Below are 25,873 nucleotides of genomic sequence, written 5' to 3'. Positions count from 1 at the left end.
TCCTTTGTGAAATGTGGTGCCCAGAACTGGACACAATACTCCAGCTCAGGCCTAATCAGCGCAGAATAGAGTGGAAGAATTACTTCTCGTGTTCTTGCTTACAACACTCCTGCTAATACATGCCAGAATAATGTTTGCTTTTTTTGCAACAGCATTACACTGTTGTCTCATATTTAGCTTGTGGTCCACTATGACTCCCAGATCCCTTTCTGCAGTGCTCCTTTCTAGGCAGTCATTTCCCATTTTGTCTGTGTGCAACTGATTGTTCCTTCCTAAATGAAATACTTTGCATTTGTCCTTATTGAATTTCATCCTATTTACTTCATACCATTTCTCCAGTTTGTCCAGATCATTTTGAATTTTAATCCTATCCTTCAAAGTACTTGCAAACTCTCCCAGCTTGGTATTGTCCGCAAACTGTATAAGTGTACTCTCTATGCCATTACCTAAATCATTGATGAAGATATTGAACAGAACCAGACACAGAACTGATCCCTGAGGGCCTCCTCTTGTTATGCCCTTCCAGCCTGACTGTGAACCATGGATAACTATTCTCTGGGAACGATTTTCCAACCAGTTTGGCACCCACCTTATAGTAGCTCCATCTAGGTTGCATTTCCCTAGTTTGTTTATGAGAAGGTCATGTGAAACAGTATCAAAAGCTTTACTAAAGTCAAGACATACCATGTCTACCGCTTCCCCCCCTCCACAAGGCTTCTTACCCTGTCAAAGAGAGCTATCAGGTTGGTCTGACATGATTTGTTTTTGACAAATCCATGGTGACTGTTACTTATCACCTTATTATCTTCTAGATGTTTGCAAATTGATTGCTTAATTATTTGCTCCATTATCTTTCTGGGTACAGAAGTTAAGATGACTGATCTGTAATTTCCTGGGTTGTCCCTATTTCTCTTTTTATAGATGGGCACTATATCTTCCACGACTTCTCAAAGATGGCTCAGACATCTCCTCAGTCAGCTCCTTGAGTATTCTAGAATGCATTTCATCAGGCCCTTGAAAACATCTAATTTGTCCAGTAATTTTTAACTTGTTCTTTCCCTATTTTAGCTTCTTCTGATCCTACCTCATTTTCAATGGCATTCACTATCCAATCCAATCACCACCAAACTTCTTGGTGAAAACCAGAACAAAGAAGTCATTAAGCACCTCTGTGATTTCCACAATTTTCTGTTATTATTATGTTGTTGTTATTATTATGCCCCCCCTCAGCCTTCTTTCCTCAAGACTAAACATGCCCAATCTTTTCACCCTTTCCTCGTAGGTCATGTTTTCTAAACCCTTTATCATTTTTATTGCTCTCCTCTGGACTCTCTCAAATTTGTTCAAGTCTTTCTTAAAGTGTGGTACCCAAAACTGGACACAATACTCCAGCTGAGGCTTCACCAATGCTGAGTAGAGTGGAAGGCTTACTTCTCATGTCCTACATATAATACCCCTGGTAATACATCCCCACATGATAGTAGCCTTATTTGAAACTGCATCACACTTGACTCATATTCAATTTGTGATCCACTACAACCCCCAGATCCTTTTCTGCAGTATTGCTGCTTACCCAGTTATTTCCCATTTGGTATTTGTGCATTTGATTTTGCCCTTAATAAGTATGGGTAACTTTTCACTTATTTGTATTTGAATTTCACCTTGTTGATTTCAGACCAATTCAGAATAGTTGGAGCCAACAATTTACTACTGGACATTGGTGTTTAGCAGTGGAAGCAGAAATAATTACCATTTTAAAAACTGGGATGAAGTTGTGGGTTTTTTTTAATTATTATTATTTTTTAAACCATAAGATAAGTTCTTTTTCTGTAAGCAGAAATGCACGTTAATGAACTAAAAAAATGTAAGTCTGACCTGCCTTATCACTAAATGAAGCATGCATTTTTGCAAGTCTACAGCCTTGTAAGCACACTACTAAAGTTACATGTACTGGGCCAGATCCTGAGCTGGTGAAAATTGGGGTAGCTCCATTAACTTCAACAGAGCTACAATAAATTACAGTAGCTGCAAATGTGGTACAACACTTGTAACTGTGCTACATTTGTCACCCACAGGCCACAGCCATAGAAACCAATGGGCTGAGCATGTGGTTTTTCTAAATATACCCATCTGAGGAAACCTACATGCTCAAAGTTTGAAAATTACAAGGTCATTAGTCTGGGATATTTCTGCAACTTTAGCAGTGGCTAACTAGGTCACAACTGCCCTTACAGAATATGACAGGCAATTTACTGAAAGTGGTTACAAGGCGATCTCTTATTTTGGGGAACAACATCTACCTCCTGTGTCACCCTGGCATATCTTCATGTGTCTGCAAGGGGCCCATCGTCAAACATAAAATAAACCTTGTTAAAATAGTTTTATGAAACAAACTATTTAGTAAATATATATATTAACTCTTATGCACCCTATTGGCTAGTGTGTATGCGTATCACTATGCTCTACTGGATGGAATTGAAATTGTTCAACTGTATCTCCTAGTCCCCTATTCAGCAAACAGCGTTAACAGAGATCTTCTTTAGTTTGAGTGCTAAGAGCCTGTACTTCTGGAACAGAAGCAGGGTTTTGTCCCCCTATCATGTTACATTCCTAATGGCCATAGTATGCAGTGTACTGACAAGTTTATAGCCTTAGCTGGTCAAGGATTTGTTAAAATATTCAGCCAGAAATAAGTGATTGGTACCAGTAGGTCACTGTGTGAGTTCAATTCTGGCTGGAGCATTATGGGGAAGATGGTGAAGGCAGGCTTTCTCCCCTTGCACCTGCGGCAGACCTCTAACACTTACTGTGTGAGCTCTAAATGGGTGGGTTAGTCCACCTCCCTGAAGGGATGTTCCCCAGACCATCACCCAACCCCCTTGTATGCCTGACAGCAATGGCTTAGCAAAGTACCTTTCACTGGAAGGTATAAGGAGTACTATGCAGCATGCTTGCTGAGGGATCTTACCTTGGGTAGAAGAATGACTCGGAGTACCTGAGCAATAAAGTTTTAATTCCTCCCTTAGTCCCTGAAAGGAGCAAAGAATTTTTTGGCCCATTATGTGTAAGGTTGTGTAAAAAATTCTGGTTTTCTTCCCATAAAGTTTCTTTTCTAGACAGACTTAAAATAACAAAGCAAAACACAAGAGCATTATATTAAGAGCTTCTTAAGTGGTATTTAATATTTGTTATTTCCTGCTGTATCTAGGCTCTTTTTAAAAATAGATTTTTGAGCTCCTGATTACCAAGCCATACTATTGGGGGATGCAGTGATAGAGGAGAACTATTCAAGCAAAGTCCTTCTTCCTGTCCCTGGTGGCTCTTCAGGGAAAAATTAAAGATACTCCTGGCAAGAGATAACCAAGCTAAAACTGTAGCTCTTTGCAAAGACAGTTCTAACACCCAAGGTCAGCTGTAAAGTATTGTCAAACCTATGGCTGCCCCACTGCCAGTATCTTACCCCATGCTTTGTAAAATGATATGAGACACCATAAGTATGAAAGGCACTATATAAAGCAAATTACACTCAACGCAAATACTGAGTGATTCATTGGAAGAATTGCTGGGCTGATAACTTCAAACTTTACATATTTTCTGTATTTTAGACCAATATATATTGGCTTTCAAAGTACTTACATTTCTAATAATGTAATATTTAGTTTGAGTTATTGTAAAATCAAGTGACTTTAGGACCCTGCAACATCCTGAAGCCTGTTGTATTTGTTACTGTAAAACCTAACTTGGAGAGCAGATTTAGAAAAGCTAGCTTTGTTAAAAGCCCTTTGTCTCCTCGTCATAGACACATATGCCTTAGTTCTTTGATCTGTCTAACGTGCTCCTCGAATCAAAACTCTAATTTAGGCTGCTAGGGTGAGGTTCTGCATGCTGTCAGAGGATTGGGTATAGCTGTGCTCACATCCACGACATCCCTTCCTGCCAACCTTATATTAAGTGCCAGGAAGTGGGCGGGCACAAGCCCGTGAACTGCTAAAGGCCTCTCCCCCAGCCTGGGGAGGAGCTACTGAACCCAGTGCTCAACTGAGTAAGTGGGACAACGAAGAAAAAAAACAGGAACAGGTGAGGGGGTCAGAGGGCCAAACTAGGGAACCAGAAGGGGACACCGAGCAGAGAACCCTGGACAGCACCTACTGCTCCTCAAAAGTGTCCAAGGAGCCAGTGGATGCCACCCAGAAGAACTCTGCCCAGATGTTTGAATGGATGAAAGAACAAAAACAGGCCCCACAGTCACAATCCTCCTTCCCCCACCTCCCCAGCCAGCCTCCTCTCCCTGTTGTTATACATGGCCCCTTTGGCCATGGCTAGGAGGAGGTTGACGAGGTGGTCCTGCAACTTCGTGGGGCCACGTATTGGGTGTGCATATATAAAAAGGTGCAGGAAAAAGTCAGCCAGAACCTCAACAAGAGGTTCTGGAGGAGCCGGAAAAGGGGCCGCAACCTGGCACACTGCAGCTAGACATGCGCCAGGGTCTCCTTCACACCACAAAGAGGGCAGGTGTTGGGAAGAGGGTGAACCACTCCAGATACGTGCCTGTGCTCACGGATCCATGAGGAAGCCACCAGCTAATGTCCCTGGTGGGCCGTGGAACCAAGGTGGAATACAGGCTGGCCCATCGGGATCCCTCACCCTCTGCAGCTGGTAGAATGTCCCACCATTTGGTGTCAGGATGGGACATGAAGGTGGGGAAATGAAGAGTGTGGAGCATGAGCATGTAGAAATGGTCCTGTGGTGTGGTTCGGATGTGAACCAGCTGCAAATCGTGCAGCTGGCTCGGGGTACAAAGGGGTGGGGGCCAAGAGGGCTCACGGGCCTGATGAAGATCAGGCCAAAGGGCCTGAGGTGGGGGGAGGATGGGGGATACCTTCTCGCAGGACCCGCTCGAGGAAAAACCAATAAGTGGGCAATAAGGCTGCCTCCACCTCCTGAAGTACACGCCGGGGGGGTGGGGGTGCCAAGGGCAAAGAGCCCTATGCGTCTGCTGAGCGCATAGGGATCCAATCAGTCCCCTGGTTGTAATCCAGGAGGTCTCCAATCCTGGTAACTTCTGCCAGGCCTGCCAACCTCATGCTAGGCAGGTGGAGAAGGCTAAGCTGCCTCTGCCAATTCTATGGCAGTGCTGAGTCTCTTTACAATGTGGGGAAATTCTCTGCTGAGAATCTTTGACTGACTTGAAGCCTTCATTCAGCAAAGCACTTAAATACATGCTTAACTTTAACTGGTGTCATAAGAAGGAGTCCTTTTTTTAAATTTTTAATTGTAATTGTATTCCCACATACAAATTAAAACAAAAACATCAAAACTATGTAAAGAAAGTTACAGTTGAGAGTGCATATCAGTAACATAACAGTTAAAAAAAACATTACAGGGATGTTGTAATCATCCCTAAATCAAGTATTACAAATAGGAAATTGAGGTTCAGATTACATATAAAAGAAATCCAAAACATTTTAAAACAAGAAAATGTACAGCCGAGGCACCCAAATAACCTTAACTCTGCCCTGCAGTGATGTCATGCAATAACTATATGATTATGATTAAGGCATTTTACTATTTGTGGTCCCAGATTTGATTAAACTCATTTTTAAAAAGATTAGCTATTGTCACATCTTCCCCTCCCCCTTTAGTATATGGCAGAGCAAAAGTGGTTTGAGTGCCTTCACTGTGCATTTCTATACTGTACTATACTTGGATGTCTTTTATATGTGACCTTGATGCTCAATTTCCAGTTTATGTTTAATTTGGGGATATTACAATGTATACATAAAATTATAATTGTGTTACCTTTGTATAGTCACGTTAATATAATTTGCGGTCTAAGAATTTCTTTGGCTTTTAAATAATTTTGAAAAATATCGTACCTGAACCCTAAACAAGATACCCAAGAGAATGTTGCATGTGATATTTTTAATGATTTGAAGTTATGGAGTATCAACTTACATCACTTTTCAAAATATTAACTTTTAAGGGCAGATTCTCTGGTACATCAGAGTAGTGGAAGACAACCAAGTGGTATACTGGTGAATCCAGCCCTTAATTTGTAATTGACAAATTGCTTTGTTATAAAAGACTATGTTGTAAAGGCCCGTATTAAGTGAAAGGAGATGTAGAAGGAGACCAGTCCTTAGGCTAAACAGTCACAGCACATCAAGGACTTCCATATTGTCCTGCCTCAGTTTACCTTGCAGAAGTGCCTCAATGGGCAGTGAAGCTGAGGCATCAGTGCCACTGGGAGATGGCCTAAACTAGCATGCAGCCATGCTAGGAGAAGTAACTGTCAGCCACAAGTCATGTGCTTGTGAGAACTCTTGCTACATATTCTGTCTGCTTCATGACTCATTACAAGGAATAAAACTGTTGCATGCAAATCAGCAGCAGAAGAAAAGAGGTAACCCACATAATTGCCAATTATGTCCCAATGGTCCTACTTAAGAGTTGTCCAAGCTGTTGACTTACCTCTGTCTGTAGCCTGTAAAATCCTAACAATTAAATAAAACAATCATTAATAACTTTGCTCAGTTGTAAAGTAATGTCTACAGATATACCCTATGCATAAACCCTTCAATTAATTTTAATTATATGGACATTTGAAGTGGTATTTTCTTATTAAGATAATTCACATTATTCTGTCAGATAGTAAATTTTTGAATAGACCAATTTTATATTAATTTCAAACACAAACTGGCAGATTTACTTGTAAACTCTCAGAAAATGCATTCTTGGGGAGGAGATGCTGCATTTTATACAGAACAAAGAGGCTGAATCTCTCCTTTCGTGCAAAACAGGACTCAGCATTAATCGTGGAACTGCAATTGGTGCCTGCAGCGTAAATAGCAAGGAACATATGGACAAGGTGCTCACATCATAAAGCTTCAGTCACAAAAGCAGCACTATCATTTGCTTTATTTTTGCTACTCAGTATCTCTGTTTGAGCTTATAAATGATAATTAAGGCTCTTGTTTCTGTGTCAAGTGTGAGTAAACACTGCATAATATTTTGAGGCAAACTTTCAGCAAATATGTCTTGGTTAATACAACGTGGTCAGAATAAGAAACTGATCAGAACAGCCCCAAGCATTGGCAGGTAGTCAAAATATAAACTGAGATCCAAGCTTTATGCTTGGCCTTCCTCTCTATAATGGGCTAAACCATCACCACAGATATGAACACTCTGGAAGTTTGAGGAGGTTCAGAAGCAGCTGCATTTGGGGGGGGGGGGGAGAATTGATCACTCTGTCTGTCCCTATATCAGGCTGAATCAAAACCCAGATTTGAAGTCTGCAGCTTGGTCTCTTCTCAATTAATGCAAACAGAATCCAATGGAACCTTCAGAATTCCTGAGAAGGACTCCACCTATGTGAATTTATATTTGTATAAATATACCCTACATGTCAAATGTGACTAGTAATTTTGGATGCCTCTATTTTTGGGTGCTCAACTTGAGAAACTTTAAAGTGGCCTAATTTTCAGAAAGTGCTGAGTGTCCATCAAAGCAGGCCCCTGAATGGGGTCTCAAGTTGAACACCAAAAACTGAGGGACCAAAAAGACCAATCTCTTTTTAAAATAGATGTTCTGGGATGAATGTGCATGCAAGCTCACTAGAAGCAGGAGAAATAAAAGAGATTTAGCTGGGAGTTTCAGTGAACTCTGAACCCAACATGATGCTATTGTGTCTGCCCTGCAGAACTGGTTTTCCAGGGGCAGAGCACAGGTGGCACAAGACAATCAGATATTCTCTTCACTATGCCCAAGGAATGGGATTTCCAGAGTGTAGGACTTTGCCCCCAGCTCCCTCATGTATCTTGCTATCTCTGGCCCCAATATTATTGGGGTGGACTCTGCTTGTACCCACAACGTTTGAAGATAATTAGGCAAACAAGCTGGTTTGAGAGGATTTTGTTTCAACTTCCTTCCAATTCTAAGATGAGCGGCTGGTGGAGAAGGCAGAGAGAAGGGTCCAAGAGCAACATTTTTTGCAAGTGTTGCTGCATGGCCTTATCCTGTCCTATCACCCACTACTCCCATCTCAAAAAGCAGTGTGGTTTTGATACTTCCTCCCTTACCTAGCTGCAGACCCAGCTGTTTCCGTGCCTGAATGTTCTATAAAAACATTTGTTGCTAAGGGCACACAGTTCTCAGAAAAAGCAAGCAAGAAATGGTTTGCTCATGTCATCGCTAAGCCTTGGCTGAAGGCTTGTGATAGATGAATTATTTCTATTATTACGATGCCTAGGAGTTCTAGTCATGGACCAGGAGACCATTGTGCTAGGCACTGTACAAAATGCAGAACAAAGACTCTCCTTGCCTCAAAGAGTATACAAGCAACAAAAGATGGATACAGACAGATGGAGAACTACAAAGAAACAAGGAAAGGAGCAAAGATCATTTGTGGATATTATATGTAGGGAAAAACATTTTTCATCTGAGAAGAATGATATAGTAGGAAGTGTTTGAAGCAGCAAGTAATGAATTTATTTCAGCAAGATGAGATGAGCAAACTGCTCACCAAGTCCTGCAATCTTTGCTCAGTGAAAATTCCCTCTGCAGCCAATGTGGGGGTCAGTGCTGCAAGTTCTCCATGGCCAGAAATCCCAGTATCTTTGATGTTCTGACTGGATAGAGATTATTGGAGCTAGACTGGATGCTTTGTTTTCCTACTTAAATGGAAAAGAAATGGAAAATGTAAACTACTCCCAAAGAGACTAAAAAAAAGAGAACTGCTCATAAAAAAAAAAGTTTGACAGATCAATGAGTTTTCAAACCCTGTTCCCTGCAAACACACAACATATCTACCCTGTCTACATACATTACCCCAGAATAGTTGCTGAGGTTGTAGGTAAAGTTGTATGTGTTATATGCTAAGGGAGAGGAGAAGGCTGGGTGCAGTCAGTTTACTTATCAGTTGCAGCAGAAGGAAGTAGCTTGTGAAGATGTAGAATCTGTCACTCTGTGGAGACAGGGTGTCTGACACAATTAAGAGGTGTTCCGTAACTTGGTACTTCCTTGCTTTTTAGAGCTTGTGTTAGGGAGGATCTCAGACATATCCAACCTGAATCCCTTTTAAACAAGGATATTGTTTGTGGGATTCTAAAAAGGGCAAATGTCAAATCTGCACACAAATCAGAGAACTCCAAGTTCTGGTGCAGAAAAGAAAAGTTGAAAATATTAATGCTTTCCTGCAGCCTCCTCCCCATTTTCCCACTATAGCAGGGTGGTTGGCTGGGTGTCCATGACTTCAAATGACTCCGTTTTCTAATTTTTCAGATAGGATAATTATAACTTTAAGTTGCTATTTGATACTTGCTTACAAAATGATAGGTCACCATGGAACTTTGCATGGTGAGTAAGGACACAATCCTTTCCCTGAATTATTTCCAATTTCACTGAGTGCCTCAAGACACTATGTTCTGGGGCCAAGGGGGAAGGGCGGGGGGAAGAGGCAAGGAGGATAGAGAAAGGAATACTGAGAATAAGATTAACGTTGCTTGGGTGGTACTGGATGCAATATGTTAGTTCAATTTTTTTAATAGGATAGTGCTGGATTGCTTGCATTTATTTCAGTTAAGCCCTAACCAAACAACACACTTAAACATGTGCTTGATTTCAGTGTAACTAGTCCCAGTGCATAAAATGAGACCTGTGCAGAAGTCTTTAGAGAATCAGGCCCACAGAGATGGATATATTTCCTGCCCCAAAGAGCTCACATGTTTCATGTTATTGCTTATTTCAGAAGGAATTAGAGGGTCCTGATTTGCGGAAAAACAGAGAAAGAGGAACATAAAAATAGTCACCTTAATTTTACACTGTAGCCATAATCAATGAATTTGGCGTATGAACAGATGCCAAAGTCTGACTGATCTGTTTAAGGCCTGTGGTGTAATTGTACAGTAAGAAAAGATGGTATCATATTAGAGAAGTCAGAAGGGTTGTTGTTTTTGTCAGGCACCAACCAAACAGGGTCTTTAATTTCTTGACTTTTTACCGTCAAATATTTTATTTCCATAATTGTTATATCTGACACACCTACATGAAAAAAAAAGAACTAGAAGTAGTTTGGATGTTTTTAACTATGTCGAAATGCAAATCTCAAAAAGCGTTTTCAGCATTCGTGGGACTTTCCTAACGTTATTTCCTGACCAAAGGCACAAGGGGAATTAAAAATAAGACCATGACTCATCACAACTGTACAACTATCTTTAAAACAAAATAAAATATTCAAGGACAGGTTTACTACTGCCATTAGCTAGCACAGCTCTGTTGACTTTAACAGAGTTGCATCCGCTTACCTTGGTGGTGAATTTGGCCCTGAGTCTCAGGGTACCTCTCACAAAGGCAGCGAATACAGATTACTCTCTTGGCTTCCATGGATTCTAGAGCTGTAGCTCACGAAAGCTTACTCTCAAATAAATTTTAGTCTCTAGGGTGCCACAAGTACTCCTTTTCTTTTTGCGGATACAGACTAACACAGCTGCTACTTTGAAACCTCTAGAGTTATTGTTTACTTTACATCACGAGCAATAGTTGCATATCTGCTCCAAGGTAAAATATCACTCATGTGACCCATCGCTAATACTGCAAACATGCACTACTGAAAAATTACATAAGTCATAGTGTCTCAGCCCCAAAATATTGAATATATATGAATATTTTTGGCACAGCCTGCAAATGCTGGATGTGACATAGGTCAGATTATCCTGTCTGCTTCTGCTTATGGAAGGGATCCCGATTAGGTGACTCTGGCTGAAAAGGCAGAGGATAAGAAGAGTCAGGAGTGCTTATTCTACACTGTGACGACCTGCTCCCCCTCTGGTGAACTGCGGCCGCATAGGTACTTGGCAACTATGCACTGTGAGCAGGGAAGGGGGCAGAGCTCAAGGAATCTCCATGTAGTCTCGGTCAGCAGTTCTCAACCAGAGATCAGGAGCCCCCAGGGGCCACAAACAGGTTTCAGGGGGTCCACCAAGCGAGGCTGCCATTAGACTCACTGGGGCCCAGGGCAGAAAGCTGAAGCCCCACCACCCAGGGCTGAAGCTTGGGACCCTTAGCCCCACCACCCAGGGCTTAAGTCTAAACCTGAGCAGCTTAGCTTTGTGGGGCCCCAATGAATTGCCCTACTTGCTCCCCCCTAAGGCTGGCCCTGGCTTTTATAGGCAGAAAAACAGTTGTGACACAGGTGGGCCATGGAGTTTTTATAGCATATAGGTTGAGAACCCCTGGTCTGTCAGGTACCTTTGCTGCCACCATCAAGTATTCACTTCTTGTCTCTCTTAGATTTCAAGTTTCAAGATTTTAACCCTTTCTCCCCAGGAATTGGAAACCCAGAGATACTCTCTTGCATGTGGTAATTATTAGGTAGCATCCCTTCAAAAAGTGGTAGTCAGTTTGGTGACTAAATACCTTTTCTGATTTAATCAGAGTTAGTGAAAATAAAAGTAACTTATTACAATAAGAACAAATGTAATCTAGAATGGAACTGGAAGCCTTAGAGAAATAGTTGTATGCACAGAAATTGCTGATCTTACCCTGACTTTGTAAGTCTGGCTTGGAGCATCTTAATTATTTACAAATATACATACATATTGTGCCGTGACCTGTGCATGTCCAGTGTCATCTCTCAGCCGCAACCCCTGCTGCTGGGTCACTGGAATGTCTTTGGGAGTGCTCACTTTCTTGAAGGAATCTCTCCCCCTCCAAAGCCCACCTCGATGTATTATGTGGGAAGCTTCTGGGGTGAACTGCAAGCTGAGCACTCTTCAGACTTTTCGGGTTCCCTCCTTGGAGCTCTACTAACCCTTTCTCAGGTAGCCTCTATCCCCAGGCAAGTCCAGCCAGACCTTCTTTCTGACCCTCTGGCTCCCTATTCCCTATGATGCCCCATCACCCCATCTCCCTCTTTCGAGATTCACTCTCCAACTCTCACCTGGACCAAACACCCCTGCCAGAGGCTCCCCTACCTCTTGTGAGGTCATCAGCCTCAGCAGTTCCTTCACATTCACATTCAGCCCCTATTTCCTCTGGTCCATTGAAAGCCCCTCCAGGACTCCACCACTCTGCCACAGGGGCCCCTCCACAAGCTTCTCTGTAGAAGCATTTGCTGTCACCTCTTCGTGGATCACCCAAGTGAGATCATGCTTAACCAATCAGCATTATGTTACATGGTGTCACATTCTGATGTGTGCTCCCTCCCAACTTTTCAATTTTTTTGGCCATTTTGTTTTTGACAATAAAAATACTATAGTGCATTGGGCATAGAGATAAGAATGCATATCAACCACCCTAGTGATGCAGTAGAGTATGATACCCTGCATTCACAGATTTTATTTACCCAAAAGGAAGGGGAAGGAAAATAAAATTTTAAAAAAGAAAAGAAAAATCAAATAAGTGGAATAACCAATTAAAGCAGCATTGAACTAAAAGAAGAGGAGATAGGTATTAAGGAAATCATTTTTGTATAATAGGTTTTTTTGTTTGTTTATTTTAAACAGAATCATAAGTAAGTTAAGTCAAGAAATCAATAGGAATGAAGGAAGAATAAGTTTCTTCCCAAAACGGTAAGTAAACCTTTCAGTCCTCTTTCTTTTGCAAACTATTAAGACAAAACTTTTCAGAATAATTTTCCATTTGAGCTAACAGAAGATCTCCAGTGTTACTGAATAGCAAAATTAGTCTCAGAAAACATGATAAAAAGGAATTTCAATTTATTCTTTCTACGGTTATTCATGTTAGTGCAGTACAACCTCACTAAGATCCCAAACCTACCATGACTTTCAGATTGAGAAACCCAATTGAGCTCAGTCACACTACTCATGTGAGCAAATTTACTCATGTGCATGAGTGTTTTAACACTGGGCCATATTTTGGGAAGTTAAGCTAATTACAATTATTTATTACTGTTTATGGTACTAATATTAATATACTATTGGAGGTGTGCTTTAAAGACAAATTGTAATGAATAAAACAGAATAAAAATTACAATACTTTGTAATATACGACTATATCAGTATATTATATTATAAAATTAAGAAAACCTTAATAGGAAATGTCTCTGGAGGATGTTGATATTAAATCTTTGGCGAGAAAAGGCACGAGACTGCTTTAGATTTATTTTGAATATTTTGAATGAGTATCAGCAGGTTCACAAATTAGCAAAATTATTAATATAGTGGGGTTCTGTGTTCTATTTTAATAAAATATGGGATCTCTTGTTCATTATTGCTTGAGATTTTCTAAGCTGTTCAGGTGATTTAGACATTGCTAATTACTTTTAATAGATAATTTGTCAAAATATTCTGTGGAGCTCTGAAAAAAATCTCAGCCACTAGGATAAATTGACTGAATTTCTCTGAATTCTATTTTTCATGTCACCAGTCCCTAAACATCCGTGATGGGATTCTTGGGATGGAGAGTTCAGGAAAACGTTCTTAATGGGTCATCTGGGGAGCCTTTTTTACTGCTGTCATCATAAAGAAAGGAGCATTATGAAAACACAACTGCCATGCTACAATAGCTAAAATAGTAGCTCCAGACTTCACAGTGGACCCTTTAATCCCCAAACTAACCCCTTCAGCCCTACATGTGGGCAGGGGTGAAAGTAAGTTAAAGGACTTACTGGAACGCCAGAGTCCTGTGCAGGGGACGTAGCTTCAACCAGAAGAGGCAGGGCCTTAAAAATTTTGATTTAAAGGGCTCGGGGCTCCAGCTACAGTAGTGGTGGCTGGGAGCCCCAGGCCCTTTAAATCATTCCCGACCTACTAGCTGCAGAGGTGGCTGGGAGCCCAGGGGCCACCTAAAGAGCCCAGGGCTCCAGCTGCCGCTACCGCAGCAGAGCCCCAGGCCCTATAAATCCCATCCAGAGCCCCACCGCTGCTACCCCAGGGCTTGGGCAGCAGGGCTCAGGTGGGGATTTAAAGGGCTCGGGGCTCCAGAAGCTGGTACCGCCCCAGCCCTTTAAATCCCCTCCGGAGCCCCGCCGCCGCTACCCTAGGGTTTTGGCTGCAGGGCTCCGGCGGGGATTTAAAAGGCCGGGGTGGTAGTGGCGGCTGGAGCTCCAGGGCACTTTAAATACCCGCCAGAGCCCCGCCGCCGCTACCCCAGGGCTTTAAATTGCTGTCTGGGAAAGCCGGTCCCGGTATGGCGCACCAGCTCTTGCCGGTACGCCATACCGGGGCGTACCAGCTTACATTCACTTCTGCATGTGGGTGTGTCCCTCCTGCTCCCCAGTTGATGAGAGTAGCTTCTGACATTGAGCCCTCTTAAACAATGCAGATTTCATAAATGCAGTAGGCACCACAATATAAACATAAACCACTATTAATAACTAAATTATTTATCCTATAAACCTTGGTTGAAATTAGCGAAAAGCACTAGTCCTTGCCAAAGCCCACAGATTAACACACATTTGGAGTCCCTGGCTTCCCACTGCCCTACACCTTTTGTAGTCATTGCCACTGGTGCAAAATGACTATAGAACATCACCATCATGATCTGGGTAGCATGGTTTTACACCCACTTTGCACATGTGTAATTAACAACCCATGAAATTGACCAAATGTGGAAGACTGTGGGATTTTTAGGCCAAACTGGATCAAAATTAAGTACAAACAGAATAGGCCCCACTCCTGCAAGCACTTATGTACTTAACTGTATGACAGTGAATAGTTCCCACTGACTTTAATGGAATTACTCAGTTAAAAATATGTGCATATGTGTGCAGGAGTGGGGCTACATAGAAGAGAACTCCGAAAATTAGATGAGATGACCAAACTTCTCAAACATCTCTCTCTCTCTCACACACACACACACGGTCTAATTTGCCTTAAACATTTCCAAAATAATCTAACCTGGATTAGAATCAGGTTTATGAAACTTCAGGCAGTTTATTTTTAGCTTTTTGGCAAAGTTAGTAGGGAAAGGGGTCAAAATAAAGTTCACTTGTATATTGGAAGACTATCTTCAACTCTAATTATGCTATAGCTTTTACTAAACTTAAACATATTTAGTTCATAATCATTAAAATGTGAAAAAAATTTTTAATGTCATCACAGGACCCAGCCGCAGAAGTTTCCTGACAATACAGGTAAATATGTACTTGCTGTCTATCTAAATACACAGCGTATTTAAAAAAATTAAAATATTAATTAGCTGCTTGCACAGTTTATTTACAGTCATTGCCATCCAACTGTCTTCACTCAAAAATTCTCTGATAAATATTTATGCTCATAGATCTTCAAGCTTTTCTCATCTACCTTGAGTTTAACCTTGAGTAGATAGAAGTAATTCAGTTTGGATAATACATCTGTCCAAGAACTTCCAGGATTAATTGCAATTTAATGAGCTAAATTATGGTTGATACTAGAGATGAGCACGAAGGAAAACCTCAGATTCAAACACACCCAAATGCTGGGGGCTATCGTAGCTAGTGCCTTTAATAGACCTGGGAGTAGCACATGCCAGGAGGATGTGGGTGGGGTGTGTGCAGAGTGATGCAATCTCTTGTTAGAACTGCTTGGGTTGTGTCTGTTACCAAATAAGGAATGTTACACTAGTTGATACCTTAATTCAATAAGGTTTTTTGAGTGAGTGAAACAAGGTTCTGTAAACAGGTACAGTTGGGCCAGAAAAGTCCTTGGATATGTTTTCTTGGCAGGGGGATGCTCCAAATTTCCCCTTGCCTACCGAGGATGCTGAGAGCGCTCTTCATGTTTGCCCCCCACCGCCATATCTGCAGTGCTCATTAGGGAAAGGAGGAGAGAATGACAACAAAGGGGGGAGATAAAGCAGGCAGTGAGGAGAGAAGGAGAGGAAGGTGTGAAAGGCAGAGAAAAAGGAGGGAAGTAGAAGAGCAGAAGGTGAGGAGAAGGGAAGATGAGTGGGCCAAGAGCAAGAGGAGAAAGACAGGAAGTCAAGAGAGCACAAGGGGTGAGAGAAGGAATGAAAGGAGAAACATCAAGTTGGAGATCTAACAAAAGATGTTTTAATAGCGGGGATGGAGGAATAATGGGGGGAAGAAAAGTGGAGAAATAGATGCAATCTGGGAGCAGTCATGTGACTATTGAACCTCTAAGGCACAATGTCCTCTCCCCTTTGCAATTAGACTTCATTAGGGGCTAAGCAGCTTCCACCTGGCTTCCCTGCACTGAGCTTCCATTATAAACATTTTACTAGCTGGGCCAAGAGCACCCGTACTTCCACAGGTTACTACTCCCTCATTGGTCCTATTGAAAATGGGTTAAAAAGGATACATAACTAGAGCTGAGCCAATAATGGATTGTTTGGTTCAGGGACCAGACTGAAAAAATCTGAAAAAAACTCCATTCAGATTTGAACTGAAACCAAATTTTTCTTCAAAATTTTGGTTGAATAAAAAAGTCAAAATTCATTTTGTTGACACAAAACAATTTTCTTGAAGTTTTTTTTCCCTTCAGCCAAAACTATTTGCAGATTGGACCTGAATACACAAATATGTACAGAGACCCCCAAAATGCTTTTCAGTTGAAAAAGAACTATTATTTGAAAAAAAAAAAATTGCCCAGCTCTGCACACAAACTTTCAATATTAGCAACAAGATAAAGCATGAGATGAGAGGTTAACCTCTGAGTCAGTTCTGAATGCTTTATTCTTCAACTAGCATTTAAATCTGAAAGGGTAGGACACATCTGAGGCCTGGTCTACACTGCCAAGTTTTTTTGCCAAAAGGCAGCGTTTGGCGATGACACAGCAGAGGTGTACACTTTTTGCAAGGAAACTCCTCAGTTGCAGCGCTATAATGAAACCCCCTTGACAAGAGTGCGGAAAGGTTTTATCCCCAAAGTGCCAGTGTAAACACCTTGCTTGCTTTTATCGCTGTAATTGGCCTCTGGAGATGTCCCACAATGCCTGCAGTGACTGCTCTGTCCATTGTTTTGAACTCAGCAGCCATGTGCCCCTCCCCTTTCAAAGCTCCATTCAGACAGCTGTAGTGCTGTGGTGCTCTCTGCTCTGGGACACAAAGCAAATCATTAACATGGAACGCTTCTGTCGTCTCCCACACTAAGAACACAGTGGCAGGCAGGCCGGGGTGAATGTGTGTGTGTGTGTGTGTGTGAGACACACATATACTGTGTGCTGTGCAGAGCCAGGGAGGGAGGCGAGGGCTGATGTTGGGGTTTTCCCCTCCCCCTGCCTCAGAACAAGTTACTTTCACGGCTGTCTGAACTTAGGAGACAGCATGCCGACACACTCACTCTCCCCCAACATACACTGTGTCTCCTTCCCTGTCTCCCCCATACTCACACACTCCCTGTCACACACTCTCCCCCACACACTTCAGTTGAAAAGCAGCTAGCAATGTAGTAGGATGCCCATGGAACAATGGAATTGAGAAACCTGCATCATCTGATGCTGTACCTGCCCCATGAGGCATTGCAAACCCTTCCCAAAGCACCCTACGACCAGATGCCCAGTGGGATAGCTACCACAGTGTATTGCTGTCTGTGTTGTTGCAAGAGCTGCTAGTGTGGATGCACTCCAGTGGCACAAGGAGCACAGTATGGACATGCAACAGTGGTTTAATTAAAGCGATTTAATAAAAAAGGTATAGCTTTTGGCAAAAAAAAAACTTGGCAGTGTAGACATAGCCTTGGTCACAGCAGAAATCATGGGATGTTCAACTAATAACCTTCAACCAGAAGGTAATTGCAAATATGTGAACATAATTCCTGTTGGCTGCCACGGGAGTTAGACACATCCCTCTTCTTGGACAAACTGGTCTGTTATTTTGATGCTCTAGTGGTCACTATTTGTGATGCTCAGTGCCTTTTTTACCTGATGAGGCTTTGGTACTCTGAAGCCAACATGTGCTAACAGGTCCATGGTTATGTTTCCTTACACAGGATACTGTCAAGAAGAGGAAGAAGGCTGGTCTTCATTTGTAAGAATCATGTTTTAGATCACTTAATACTCAAAGCAGCTTCTCTGTTCCCTTAAGCTCCATCAATTGCTGTGCTACCCACTCCCAGCAGAAGGGGAAAGAAGAGGATGTGCTGGGAGTTTCAAAAGCACTCAGTGCTGGCCTAATTCTATACCCTTGAAGTCAATAGGAGCTTTATCATGGACTTCAGTGGGAGCAGAGTTAGCCCAGTTCCCAGCATTTCTGAAACTTCCACCCTCTAGGTTAGTGAGAAATTACACTGAATATTACACCATTTACAGATCAGTGAGAAGCTCCACATCAGAGACAGCAGGTCCCTGTGGCCCCTTTGTCTGCAGGTGCCACTCCCCACAGCTCCCATTGGCTGGGAACTGAGAACCCTGGCTACTGGGAGCTGCAGGGGGTGGTGCTTGTGGACGGTCAATGTCAGCAAAATGTCTTGGGGCCCACAATCAGATTACCCTGATGGGCCACATGTGGCCCACGGGCTGGAGGTTGCCCATCACTGTCCTATCAGATCTCACAATATACCTATTTGGGCTGGGTCAGAACCACATGACTACAAAGCCCCTAACAAAGACCTGCTTTTGCAGGAAGCATCATTAAGGAAGAGTGCACCACTGGATGATTCCCCAGTTTGGCGCTAGGAGGCACCTTCTGACATCGGTTGCATGAGAAATAAAACTGAGGTCCAGTACATCCCCTGCAACTTTTTTAAATCTTAGAGGCTTGGGAGATAGGTCGAGTATGAGAGCCTAGAGAGAAAAAAAATTCAACTGAGTTTCAACTCTCTCTCTTGTTAAGCTTCCTCAGGGTTTCCTATTGTAAAAGGATATTCATTTCCTATGCTAAACTGCTGTGCAGTGTTATGCTCTGTGTAAATGTTGATACACTCCATCACTTCATTTGATGAAGAGATGAAACAATCCCTGAGTGCTGGTGATAAAATTTGGTATCCTGCAAGATGAAAGACAAGACCATGTAAAAAACACAAGCTTACTACATAACTTATTGCATTAAGTTATGTAGTATCTAATCATTGTCTGTGTTTCACTTGCATATGGCAGGAAGAAGAAGATGATTATGAAAGCCCAGATGAGGAACAGGAACAAGACGCTGATTATGAATCACCAACTGATGAACCAGGACATGACAGTGATGATTATGAACCTCCTCCATCCAACAATGACGTAGCACCCCATAATGTCATATTTCCTGCCAAGTCAATTCCAAGCAACACTGAGTACATAGGTAACTGGTGCAAAATGTAATTTTGGAAGGGATGGGATATTTTAGGGAATTGGTAATAGAATATAGAGCCTTTTACTAGACCTCTTTGTGGATTTTCTAAATGTCTTTTCATGGAAAGATGCAAATTTTTGGAAACTCTGGGATGTTTTCTGAGACTGGCAACTAAGAGAGTGAAAGCATTAAACTTCTGGTCTTATCACATTGAGGTTTAGGCATATTGAAGGGACAACTTAGGAGTTCACTTTGCTGGATAGAGGTCTTATTAGTTGTAGGCAAAGCAGTCTTAGTGAATATACATGTTAAGTTAAGCACATGCTAAAAAATTAGTCATAGAAAGAAAGATGCCAGAAGGTTTGTTTCTCTAAAACAAAAACAAAAAAACAAACAGGTCACTGAATTTTGCCCTGGTCTTCAGTAGGATGAAGGCTGAGACTTTTGTTTGGGATCTGCATCAAGATAAACACACACTTCCCCCCATTTAGTTTGGTGTTACACTATGTAACTAGTGCAAGATACAATACTTACACCTATTTTCATTGTAATTTTATATCGCTTCTATGTGGAGTTGACTTGATCCCAGAGCATATCGTGCATACTTTCATCATTTTCTAGTCCTGATTCTCCATTGGCCTACACCTGTGAGGTCATTTACTTCGGTGCAAAACACTACCATCTGGATTGGTGTATTTTATACTTACTTTGCAGTGGTGTGAATGAATACATAAAGTGTAGGCCAACAGACAACTGAGCCCGGGGTGTGTGTGTGCACGTAATACCAGAGTGACATTCTAGTCGTCAGGTGTAAAAAGGACAGGGAAAGTAAAACAACCACTGACAGAGTCACTATGGATTTATAGAGATATAACACAGCAAAATTGGATTCTTCATGTAATGTAAAATTACATAACCATAAACTAAACTTAAGAATGAAGATCTAATCAGAGAGAAAGAAAAATAACCTTTTTTGTGTTTAACTGTTCAGTCTGTAATTTTTTATTTATTTATTTTTTTAGATAGACCCACAACGGCTAGACCATCTCCCCAGCCTCCTATTCCACCACAGCGACCTGGCCCATCCCCTGTACCAGCATCATATGCGGGTAGAGGCACTCCTGTATGTTTCTTTTCTTAAAGAATATGTCATTTGTTTCTGTTAGCATTATGTCCTAGAAGGTCCAAGTATAACTCCATGTCCAACATAATGATTGTGTGTGTACAAAGAGGAGGGAAATTATTTTGGCTGTAAGAAAAATTATTTTTTGCTAAAATGATTACTTCTTTTTTGTGGAACAAATATATGGAAATTGTTTTATACTGCAATGTTGAAAAATATACACTGGTAATTAGTGACCATTTGCCAATTCTCAAGAAAATGGTAGCCTTTGAACACCTTGTTTAGCACTACTCTGGCTTTCCCCAGAGGGCTTGATCTTGAAAACTGTCACTTCCATGGCAGTCCCATTGAATTTGGCAGCACTCCATGGAGGGGGAAGGGTTTACAGGATCTGGCGCTGAATGAGATGGAAAGGTAAGAGCACTGAACTGACTCGCCAAAGGCAACAAGCAAAGTTAAGGATAAAGAAGTGGCATTGCCCTCCCCTGCTGAAGGCTTTCTTAGATACACTCAGAATTTGTCAACACCCACTGGGTTAACAGAACTACCCTTTTCCTAATTTGGCAGATTAAGGCTTTGATCTTGCAAGCCCTTGAGCTGGCTATACAAATTTTCTGTATTCCAGCACAAATGTGCATGAAAGCTATATATGGATACAAGTAAAACTAATCAGTAAGCACTGAACTCCCTACTGAGTGGTATGAAGTCTGCTGTACCTCTCCCCTCCATTACTTGGAAGGCCATACAATGAAACTCTGGCAAGAATAGGTGTGTCTGAGGCACTACAGGCTTAAGTGCAATCACTTTAATCGTTTTCATGAGATACGCAGCAACACATTCCTCTCTTTGGTCTCAGTCCTGCCACTAGGAACTTGACAGCCCCTGACACAGCAGCTCTCTCCTTAATGCAAGACTAGGCTCCCATGCTCTCCTTGATCTGCTCATAACTTTTGACCTTGATTTATGTGCACAAAACTCTTCATCAGGAGTTAAGCAAGACTATTCTAGCTACTCCTCCCTCCTGCCCCTGACATGCTCCCAACCTGCCCTGGAATGAACTCTGCACTAAGGGTTTCCTGCAAAGGGGCAGAGAGATGACAGGGACAATGCTGCAGTTGCCAGAAAAGGCCTTTTACCTGGATAGTATTCTGCAATGGGTGTGGCGGTGGAGGTGGGGACCCTAATGGCTCTTTGGGCTCTAACAGATGCACAGGTTGACAGCTGATTTTGGAGATGTGTTCAATAGCCACAGAGGATAAGACAAAAATCCTTGAACTCTGGACATGCAGAAAAGACTTTAATCATTTGAAAAACCATTTGTTTTAGATGTCACCCTACCCTCCTCCATCAAGCAATAATGATGTGAATAGAGATAAAAGTGCCAAGCCTTTAAAACGTAAGTGAAAATATTTGTCTGGGTTTTTTTAAACTATGGTACAATGCATATTTTCATGGTCTCCAGCTAGAGCTGTTTTAGTGGCTCTATCCCCCTGTGATGGGGTGCTCTACTCACCGCTGTATGGCACCGCCTCCTGGCAGTACTGGGAATTTGTTCTGCCAGACCGACACCCCTTCTGTGGTTGCACTCCATGTCTCTTAGCCTGCAGCCCCTCTCTGGCTCCAGGAGCTCCTGCTTCTTCTTCTGGGGTATCAAAGCCTTCCAGCACGAATTGTCCCAGGCAGATCGCTCTTCACTGCCTGGTCTGTGCCACTTCCCCAGTGGCTGGGAGGGGAACCCAATCCCATCTTGTACTCCAGGTTCCGGCCCAGGGGTCATCTCATCAGCAGCCAAGGTATGCCCTATCCCACACCTGCCTGCTTTCCACCAAGCCTCTCTTATCTTTCTGGCTCTCCCCACCAGGTTTGCCAGCCCAGATTCCCTCCTTACAGGGAGTAACTGCAAACTATTTCCCTGCAAAGTCTCCCCACTCTTCTGGGCTTTATACAGGGTCCTCCTGCTCCTGCCCAGCTGAGTCTTGTCTCTAATTAATCCCTGCTTCCTGGCTCCTACTCCAGATGCAGCCTAAGCAGTTAATTGGCCTACCTGGTCACCTTAACCCCTTCAGGCCTTGTGTGGGGTGGATACACCCCTTGCTGACTCCCTGAAAGCAATGAAGAAATATTTCCATTGATAATAATCAAAATTTACAGATAAGCAGAATTTCTTACATTGTCTAAGAACTTAAAGTTTGATTTAAGGATATTTACTTTGTATATTTGACAATTTGTCTTTTAATGGTTATAAAGCTTTAACTTTTTGAATGTCAGTGTCTACCATCATTAAATAATTAGTTTGACCCCCGCCATTGTCTGACATCCCCCATAATTTTGGGCAAATGAAAATTTAAAATCAATAAAATATTTTAAAATGCTTTAAAACATTGATATTGTCCATCAACCTTATAAAGAAGCTAACACAAAATTCAGCCAACCTTAACTATTAATTATGACCCCTAATTGTATTGCTTGCAACTCTAAGAAGGGACACCAGATTGTGACAGATACATTATATTAGCATAATATTTTACACAGTATTTATGTTTAGCCCCAGCTCCTTCTATAGACAGACGTACAAAACCCCCACTGGATCGTCCTGGGCCGACGTTTGAAAGAGACAGCCCAGCAGCAGGTCAGTATCTGTTCATGCTAAGTTCATCTTGCACCAGAAAAGGTATCAAAACCAGGCCTGGTGAGCCTCCACTATTTCACAGAACTTATAATGAATTATTTAAGTTTTTTTTTAAGTGTTGTTTTTTATTCTTTTCAGGGAAGAGGGCAGTGTTTCCTGACAAGGTAAGAGGCCATTTAGTTGGTTCTTATTGTACCTGGATCTATTTTAAAATATATTTATATGTTCTTATAACTTTTCCTTACTGTTTTACAGCCCATGGCACCACAACTAAGGTAAGACATTAGCCTCTGGGTGACATACACTATCAGTGTTACCAAATTATATTGCAGTAAAGAGCATTTGACATTTGCTATACCATCTCTCTCTTGTATTTTAGATCTCTGGGAGAACAGTTAGCAAAGATACAAAAGCCTCCCATACCACCAGCCGATAAACATGAAAGAGGCAATCCAGTCCCTGGAAGGAAGCCACCACCCGTAAAGTAAACATTTATTTTTAAATGTTAATACAACTATATTTAACTATTTTCAACAACAATCTGGAAAACACAATTAGTCAATGTCGGTAGAGACACCACTGCCTAAGAGTGTTGCCCACTTATTGTAATGTGAAAAAGCCCTGCCTTTTTAAGGGCCAAACACAAATACAGCAGGGCTTGCCTCATCCGAAAGCAGGGCTTTGGAGCGGAACTTGGAGCAGAGGAGCTGCAGGTTTTTGCCTGGAGCTGGAGTGGAGACAGAGCACAGCTCCAAAACCCTGTCTGAAAGGCCACAGTTAAGGCCCAAAGTACGGCTCACTTCAGCCAAGTTCCAGAAGAGAAGAGGATGGTATCCATGATTCTCCCATCAGCTCTAGTCTTCTTCCTAGAAAGACTTCTTTTTCCTCATTATCCTGACTACCAAACTCAACCCCCACCTCCATATCCCTTTTATGATATGGTGGAGGGAGAAGGCTTTCATTTATTCCCCACAACTTGGCCAGCTCTGTCACCCTGCAAATCCCTGAATTCTTGACAAAAAACTTCCTTTAGCAAGAGCTGGCCTTTCTTACACAGCTTCTGGATAGGGTTGTATACCACATAAAAGAAACATACTATGAGGTCTGCTAACCAACCAGCAGCCAAAATGCTAGGAAGGAGGCCAGATATCTTCATACAAGCCTGCCCTCAGCTACGACAGTGTGGCTAAGGGCTCCATGGGAACAATTAATATTTTCATTATTCAGTTGAAGTTTAAGGCCAGATACTCAAACTCCATTTCTGTGTGAGGAAAACAGCAGGTGCACTATTTCACTTGAAATGTAGATCAATTAAGCCCCAACCATGCAATAAATTCCACACAGATGGACCCCTGAATCTCTGCAAAGCTCATTACAGGATCAGGGCTTAGACATCCAAGTACCTTCTTGTGGTTGCAAATCAAGAACTTATATCTAAACGAGCAAAAGAAATTGCTGATTAAAACTGATACCCATATTCATTTGTGTCTGCAAAAACTGACATCAGCTTAAGTCTCAGCTGAAAACATGGCCCACTGTATATATGGGTAGAATATAATTCTTTCACACTTTCTACATCTAAAATTCACATTTGGTTTCTTCACCTACTTCATTTTAGGCAAGGCTGGGCACCAGAAAGAAGATATGATGTAAGTATATTTCAGAGCAAACACTATTTTACAATTAGAAGATTTTAAAGTATGTGTTACAATAGAATTAAAAAACTTGCATAAGCTGGTAGTTCTGTTTAACATGGACTAGTTCCTTTACATACTTATGCAATAGAACCTCCAAGTTACGAACACCAGAGTTACAAACTGATCGATCAACCACACACATCTCATTTGGAATCAGAAGTACGCAATCAGGTAGCAGAGATTAAAAAAAGCAAATATTGTACAGTTTATTACTGTGTTAAATGTAAACTACTAAAAAATAAAGGGAAAGTTTAAAAAAAGATTTGACAAGGTAAGTATGCTTGTTTTATTTAAACAAAGTTGGTTAAAAGCAGCATTTTTCTTCTGCATAGTAAAGTTTCAAAGCTGTATTAAGTCGATGTTCTGTTGTTAACTTTTGAAACAACAACCATAATGTTTTTGTTCAGAGTTACAAAATGTTCAGAGTTACAAACAACCTCCATTCCCGAGCTGTTCATAACTGAGTTTCTCCTGTAGTTCCTACTTAGCACACAGCTTCACTTTCAGTCAGTTTCCTCCATACAAATTTGCTCCAGGACAGTTTAATCCCGGATATGTTATTTTAGATATTAGAGGCATTATAAAGAAAAGGCAGAGTGTCAAGGCCCAGATTTTTTTTTTCTAAAGGTACTAGTGATTTTGTATACCCCAGTTTGAGGCTCCCCCGACTTGACAGATCTTAAAGGAACTTCAGAGTGCTGAACTCCTGCTCTGGAAACTATGACAATTTACCTCAGCTGAAGTTCTGTCCTCCGACCTCTTTAAGCTGTTTCAAGTTATGCACCCAAAAATTGATGCACCTAAATCACTACTCACTTTTGAAAATCTAGACCTGTGATTTCCTTGCCTCAGTACCACAATTAAAAAAAAATGAATTTGGTGTTTCACAAAGACAATGATATCAACGTATTAGGTAAATGTAGGCAGCCCATCATGAATTACCTGCATACTCAAAAAATCACCTACTTTTCTATTGTAGCTTTTGTAAAGAGATAATATTTTTAAGAGTTATGATATTATAAACCTCTTAATGTTCATTGTTGTTGTTTTTTTCCCCTCTCTCCCCAGGAAGAAGATGAGTGTAAGTGCTTAAATTATTTTACATTCTCTCTCTCTGTTAAAAAGCTCAAATGAAAGACTGCACAGATCTATTTATAGTTACTACTGTAAAATAAAAAAGGTAGCACAGCATAACTTGACAGACTGTAGGAATCTTCAAAAATGTCACACAAATTTAAGTAATGAAGCCACAAAAAACA

The 25,873-nt window shown here is 41.6% G+C and overlaps 1 protein-coding gene across 1 annotated transcript in view; it reads left to right on the top strand.

The window, feature by feature from the left end:
• LCP2 (lymphocyte cytosolic protein 2) overlaps positions 1 to 25,873 on the top strand; it is a 51,407-nt gene that overhangs the window by 16,599 nt on the left and 8,935 nt on the right. Inside the window, exons 4-15 of the mRNA XM_084635823.1 lie at positions 12,501 to 12,566; positions 15,060 to 15,091; positions 17,886 to 17,923; positions 18,991 to 19,174; positions 20,188 to 20,288; positions 21,615 to 21,684; positions 22,834 to 22,917; positions 23,056 to 23,081; positions 23,173 to 23,192; positions 23,297 to 23,401; positions 24,536 to 24,566; positions 25,683 to 25,695. Of these exons, the coding sequence (XP_084491949.1) occupies positions 12,501 to 12,566; positions 15,060 to 15,091; positions 17,886 to 17,923; positions 18,991 to 19,174; positions 20,188 to 20,288; positions 21,615 to 21,684; positions 22,834 to 22,917; positions 23,056 to 23,081; positions 23,173 to 23,192; positions 23,297 to 23,401; positions 24,536 to 24,566; positions 25,683 to 25,695 (770 nt within the window). The remainder of the gene's footprint in view (positions 1 to 12,500; positions 12,567 to 15,059; positions 15,092 to 17,885; positions 17,924 to 18,990; positions 19,175 to 20,187; positions 20,289 to 21,614; positions 21,685 to 22,833; positions 22,918 to 23,055; positions 23,082 to 23,172; positions 23,193 to 23,296; positions 23,402 to 24,535; positions 24,567 to 25,682; positions 25,696 to 25,873) is intronic.

This window comes from Lepidochelys olivacea (assembly GCF_965140295.1).
Source record: "Lepidochelys olivacea isolate rLepOli2 genome assembly, chromosome: 8".
NCBI lineage: Eukaryota > Metazoa > Chordata > Testudines > Cheloniidae > Lepidochelys > Lepidochelys olivacea.
This window is presented reverse-complemented; position numbering and strand designations above follow the sequence as displayed.